This window comes from Equus przewalskii, chromosome 20, assembly GCF_037783145.1.
Source record: "Equus przewalskii isolate Varuska chromosome 20, EquPr2, whole genome shotgun sequence".
Lineage (NCBI taxonomy): Eukaryota > Metazoa > Chordata > Mammalia > Perissodactyla > Equidae > Equus > Equus przewalskii.
In genome coordinates, this window is record NC_091850.1 from 22,974,133 (window position 1) to 22,980,848 (window position 6,716).

Here is a 6,716-nt window from a genome sequence, read left to right on the forward strand (position 1 = left end):
GGGAGGCAAAAGCAAGCCAATTAGAATATGTTTTATAAAAGCTATTCTTAAATACGTAATTGGAAGCTTACTGCTAATTAAACATTGGATCTACTTAAATGAGAAGTCATAATAAAAATAATTTTTAGGGATAACAGGCCATTTCATATGAATTTTTTCAGCATGTAAACTTTTTTCTTTATTTTTTTATAGATTACCAAGAGAAATATCAAGAGTTACTTGAAAGAGAAGACTTTTTTCCAGATTATGAAGAAAATGGAACAGATTTATCAGGGGCTGGTGATCCGTAAGTTCTCTTCAGCTACTAACTTCCTTTGTGAAATTTTCTGTGGCCACAGTTTGTAGACAGTTTATACTAGAAAAAAGTAGATGAGAGAATGTGCATTTTGATTTGATGGTAATATGGTTGTATATATGTAGTACTTATTTACCAAAAATTTTTAGAAAATCGGATTAGAAAACATGTAAACTGTGATTCTGAAAATTTACATATAGTTGAGGGGAAAAAATAGTAAAATGTAGCATAGTCAAGCATAATTAGTTTCTTGCGTTTTTGTTGTTTTCCAGGGGAAGAGTCACCCTAAACTAACATCTGTTGCCAAACTTCCTCCTTTTTTCTTCCTTCCCCCCACCCCACCCCACCCCAAAGCCCCAGTACATAGTTGTGTATACTTGTAAGTTGTTCTGGTTCTGTGTGAGCCACTGCCACAGTATGGCTACTGACAGATGGGTGGTATGGTTCCAGGCCTGGAACCGAACCCGGGCTGCCGAAGCAGAGCATGCCAAACTTCAACCGTTAGGCCATCAGGGCTGACTCTTAATTAGTTTTTGTAAAATAGATGCTGTTATTGTACCTAAGACTTTAAAATAAGTAGCTCTAATACAGTAAGATCTTGGGCTAGTTCTGTGCCTGTTTGTCCATCCGTAAAGTAGGAACAGTAGCAGCCCTTGAGTATTTTTGGGAAGTAAATGAAAATACATAAATACTTAGAACAGTCTTCTGGCACATAGTAAAAGGCTCAAATCTTAGCTGTCAGTGGATAAATTAAGATTAAAGAAAATAGATATTCCTATATAAAATGTTTGGACTGATGGGAAGATGTAAGTTATAGTCCTGTTCTCATCACTCCATTTCTTCACCTGTCATTTTTTGTAATAAAAGAAATTTTTATCGTATTACTCATTTACCTTCAGATTGCACTACTTTTGTTATAGAAGAACCAAGAACTTGTGAGGTTTAGCCCTGTTAACAATTTCTATGAACTTGGACAAGCTACTTAGATTCTCTTCTTCCTAAGTAAAAGGGAGAACAAATTAAATCTGACTTCAATTTTTCTTGTATCTCATCTCTCACGTGTGTTGTAGATTAAAAAAAAAACGTGAACCACCTTTATCCTCTCCTGTTTAGTGACATTTTAATTATAAGTTGGTTTTTGAGATCTTCTAATATAAGGTTGCCATACTTTTACATACTACTAGTTTAATAGAAAAAAATATGGGGATGTAAGGACCCAGGCACAGTTAGGCAGATTCAGCCCTGCTGGGCATAGCACTGGAAGTTCAAGTTGTTCTTGGCATTGAATTCAGGTTATCCTCTAAAGTTTTGCTTGGTAAGCAGCATAGTCTCTTGCCCTAATGAACTTGTGGCCATTTCAACACATGGCCTTATACTGGAAATGGGGGAGGAACAAAGCGAGAGAGAACCATCAGCAATTGCTTGGAGTGGCAAGATAGTTTTGTCACACATGTAGGTGGAAAGGCTTTTTGGGGAGTGGGGAGACATATGGACAGCATCTTATTGTAAAGGAAAAGTGCAGAAAAGAGAAAGGATCTGGAGTCAAATTCTGGTCTGCAGCATACTTACCCAAATCCTATGTTATTTATTTAACCTCCAAGAGTCTTTTTTTGTTTTTTAATCTCTAAAATGAAGATGATGGTAGTACGTATTTTTTTAAGATGGCTATGGGAATTCAGCAAGACTGTGCGTATTAAACCCTTAGTGGGCGCCTAAAATTTTTCCCCCATTCTTAGCCATGGAAAGCCTTGTATGCCATCATTTTAATAAGTGGGAAAAAAATCTGAAACAAATGATCCAGAAAGTAGCTTCTTGTTACGAAAGTCTAATTCCAAATGAGAATGTAACTAAACTGTCATCACAGGAATATTTCTGGTGTTAAGTAGACATAAAATACTGTATCATAGAAGTGAATGGCATATCTGAAATTATGTTCTCATTATAGTGTAATTGTTGATGAGGTAAATTTGTGAAATTAATATCAATCTTGAGCCCCATGTCAAGTCTTTGATTTAGCTTTGAGATTAAATAATTTAACCTATGTCTAAAAGTATAGCAGAATCTTAATTTCAAACACAAGGGGGCCTCAGAATCCAGTGTAAAATTTAACTCATCAAATTAAGCATTTGTTGGTTTGAGGAGTGCCATTTTTGTAATTCTAAGCAGTGCTTGAGTTCTAACTCAGTCTAGGAGAGTTATGTCACATACTTAATCGTGGCGTAGCATCTCGGAAGTTTTCTGAATTGAAAAACATTAAACTTGTGAATCATCTTTGCTTCTTTCACAGATACTTGGATGATATTGATGATGAGATGGACCCAGAGATAGAAGAAGCGTATGAAAAGTTTTGTTTGGAATCAGAGCGTAAGCGAAAGCAGTAGAGCTAAATTTCAGCATATCAGTTTTATGAAGCAGTTTAGGTTATGGTGATTTAGCAGAACACAGGAAAGCAAGAAAATGTGTCATACTTATACCAAATTAAGGATTTTGAGTTATGTTACTAATGTATGCAACTTTAATTTTGTTTAACACTATCTGCCAAAATAAACTTTATTCCCTATAACTTAAAATGTGTATATATATATAATAGTTTATTATGTACAGTTAATTCCACTGTTTTGGCTGCAATAAAATCGATTTTGAAATAAAATGTTGAAAGTAAATTTTGCTAGCTGGTTAGAAGCTTATACTTTAAATTCTCCTTTTCTTGAGGTAAAAAGTCTTTGCCTGGAAATACATATTACTGCAAAAATGTAGCATCCTTTTTTTAGATATGAGTATTACAGCTATCATTTAGTTTTACATTTAGTGTCTCAATGAATTGGGTTTCAAAGATGAATCACAATCGTGAAATTCTTTAGCACTGAAGTCTTAGAATATTATTAACAACTGACTTACATATCCAGATGCTATTTGATACCAAGGGCTTTTAAAATCTCATTTAAAAAAAAAAACTTGGAACTCCCAACCAAACAACTAAGATTCCTCACTGAGGCTTTATTGCAATTCTAGAGCTATTCATTTTTTTCACCTAACTTCATTACTCTAAAGCCTAGAACATTATTCTGCTTTATTTATATGGTTTTCTCATTTTTATTTTGTAGCATGAGTTCCATTGACTTTTTTACTAGAGAATTTTACTAGATCTTTGTCACTCAAGTTTTCATCTGCTTTACAATTGATATACCTTGAGGATCACTTTTCTAATACTTTTACTACAATGTGGTACCACCTCAGCCCTAGTTAAGTAATATTTTTACCTAATGTCAAATCTTTTTCCAACTAACTAAAAGTAAAACTTATGTACAAAAGGATTGCTTGTAAATATGCATGTAAATAGTTCTGTTAATAACCCACTGTTGTACATTTGGTACATCTGTGTCTGCTAATACAGTTAGCTTTCTCACTTTTCTCCTTGTTTGTTCAGTCTGGATTAAAATTAGACTTTGGAAATAAAATTTAAATAGCTTTGTTTCCTCTAAGTTTTTTGGAGTGGTATCTGGTATTTTTAAATAACTTGTTGAACATGATGATAATCATTATATGATACCATAAAATTAAGGTTTGAAATCAGAGAAACTGTGCTAGGATAGAAGATGTTCTGTTCAGAGTCTGTTGAATAAGAAGTCAGTTCAATAACAAGTCTACCTGGGAAAACTAGCAAATATAAAACATTAAAACTTTTAGATACCTTATTGTAGAAGGGAAGTATATATATATATATAATTGGGGATTTCGGAAATTATAATAGAATTCTTTTTTCAAAATGGCTGCTGTAACATGGTGGCTATTACCTTAATCTACAGTTCTCTAAAGACTGTTTCCTGTAAAGCTTACTGTCAGTCGCAGGGGTATAAATCTCAGGGAGGAAGAGGGTGTAGGGAAGGGGCAGTACCTTGGACCAGGGCCAACGGTATGCTACCTGAATATGCTTTAAACTTCTGGTTGCTCTGTGAATAACCATCCAGTTTTGTCCCCTAGCTTATTGTCTCCAATCACTGCTATACAGTCATGCACCACGTAATGACAATTTGGGCAACAATGGACCACATATATGACAGTGGCCCCAAAAGATTAGTACCATATAGCGTAGGTGTGCAGTAGGCTATACCATATAGGTTTGTGTAAGTATACTCTGTGATGTTTGCACAACGACAAAATCGCCTAACAACACGTTTCTCAGAATGTAGCCCAATCATGAAGTGATGCATGACTAAACTCACACTAGCTACTGACAGGATCAATATATGTTCCAGTTACTAGTGCTGCTTAAGTAACCACTCAAACTTAGTGTCTTCAAACAATAAGCACTTTATTATGCTCATGGATTTTGTGACTCAGGAATTTGGACAGAGCACAGTAGGGATGGGTTTTTCTCTTCTGCAGGGTTTGAGGCCTCAGCTGCGAAAACTAAGGAGTAGGGGTGGCTTGCAGCTGGGGGCTGCAATCATCTGGAGTCTTCTTTACTTGTGTCACTGACATAGCTGATGTCTGGGCTGAGATGACTTGAAGCAGTCACTCAACCAGAACCACTTACACGTGGCCTATCTATATGGCTTACTTCTCACAGCATGGTAGCTAGATTTTGAGAGGAGATATTGCAGAAGACCCAGCAAGAACTGCCTTAGGAAGCTGCACACAGCCATTACTTCCACCACAGCCTTTTGGTGCTAAGTGAGTCTAAAGCCACATCAGGAGGTCATCAAGGAATATGTGGACATACTTTAAAACTGCAAAAGTCATACTGAAAGGAAGAGTTGGCCCTGTGCCACAATTGTTGGCCTTTACGATTGCTATATCTTCAACAGAAACATAGGTCATTCAGTCTTTTGTCGGGATTATTAGTACAGGTCTCCAATGAGCAAGGACACAAAGGTTCCAGTGAATGTCATTGTCTTCTGTTCTGGCAACAAAGTGAAAATATTGGTTTGAACCTGGCAGTCATGTCATCAACTCAGGCCCTTTGTCTCTGTGTTATCAGTGCCCTTCCATCCAAAGACTACTAGGAGCACGCCTGTACCTGAATATTTTGGGTTTAGTACTTGTCGCAGTAAGGCAGAATATACACCATGGGGAACTGTGGGGTGTCAGTAAGAGGGTGTTAGAAAGAACCTATTATAGGATTTGGGCTTTGGATAATTTGGGAGAGGATCTAAGAAACTGGAGGTTCACTGTGGATTGGATTGTCAGAAAGCAGGCAATTCTATGAGTAGGTATTTCATTCAGTTTTATCTGTAGGAAGGACAGATAGGTATGGATTAAGTTGTAATTTGTTAAAAAATCAGTCACATTTAGCAAGAGGGAAGATGCTTGGTATGAAAGAGTGAAAACCTGTCCAGGACTGAAGGATTGAAAATCGGTTCCAACTGAAAAATCAAAAAGCAGCCCTGCCATTTATCAGGCCGGGAGGACAGGCACAGATAAAGCCAGCTGCCAAGTCAACAGGAAACATTGTTTCGTCCAAGGTCATGCAGCAGCTATAGAATGCCAGCACGTCCCCCTCTTTGTGTGACCACAGCTTTATTAGCAATGAGGCCCCCAGACATGCTTTGCTATCCCCATCCATCTATTACTGGGGATACCCAATTACTAAACCACTCTTGGCTCACGGCAGCACCCAGTCCCTAGTTAATCCCTGCCTCTCCTTATCCCGCTGCAGAAACAGCATCCAGCCGGCACTGGTCCCCCTTCCCTTAGAGCTTCCTCAGGATCCTTCAGCAGGAACCCAACATCACCAAACATGGCACCCCCGTCCCCTTGTGGATCACGCCATCCACGGTTCCCCTGGAGAGTGTTCTCTTGCTTTCAACCCTTTCAAGGGGGCAAGATCTTTCCTTTGAGCCTCAGGGCTCTAACACAGGCTGTTACCTCTGCTTGAAACACTTTCCCCCCTACTTTACGTGGCTAACACCTACTTATCCTTTGGATTGCAGTGAAAATATTTCCCCAGCATAGGTTAGGTCTGCCCACTATATGCTCTCACAGATCTCTGTATTTTATGTTAGGAACACTTACCACAACCGTGATCAAATTATTGTCTAATCGTTTCTTTCCGGTTATGCTCTAGTCCCCATCCCCAAACCCCAGGAACTGGGTCTCATTCTCTGATTTATCCGCAGCATGCCTAGCACATAGTAGGTTCTTCATAAAAAATTGTTTAATGTCGGCGGCTCAGTGGCCGAGTGGTTAAGTTCGCGCGCTCTGCTGCAGCGGCCCAGGGTTCGGATCCAGGGCGCGGACATGGCACGGCTCTCAGGTCACGTTGAGGCGGCGTCCCACATCCCACAACTAGAAGGACCTGCAACTAAGATATACAACTACGTAACTAGGTACGGGGGCGGGGTTGGGGAGATAAAGCAGGAAAAAAAAAAAAGATTGGCAACAGTTGTTAGCCCAGGTGCCAATCTTTAAAAAAAAAAAA

General features: G+C 38.4%; 1 protein-coding gene across 6 annotated transcripts in view; it reads left to right on the forward strand.

Annotated features, from left to right (window-relative positions):
• PAIP1 (poly(A) binding protein interacting protein 1) overlaps positions 1-3,777 on the forward strand; it is a 45,553-nt gene extending 41,776 nt beyond the window's left edge. For all 6 annotated transcript variants that reach the window (XM_070587617.1, XM_008541400.2, XM_070587618.1 and 3 more), the window contains 2 exons: positions 193-286; positions 2,583-3,777. In XM_070587617.1, the coding sequence (XP_070443718.1) occupies positions 193-286; positions 2,583-2,676 (188 nt within the window). In that variant the 3' untranslated portion in view covers positions 2,677-3,777. The remainder of the gene's footprint in view (positions 1-192; positions 287-2,582) is intronic.
• The last annotated feature ends 2,939 nt before the right edge of the window (positions 3,778-6,716 follow it).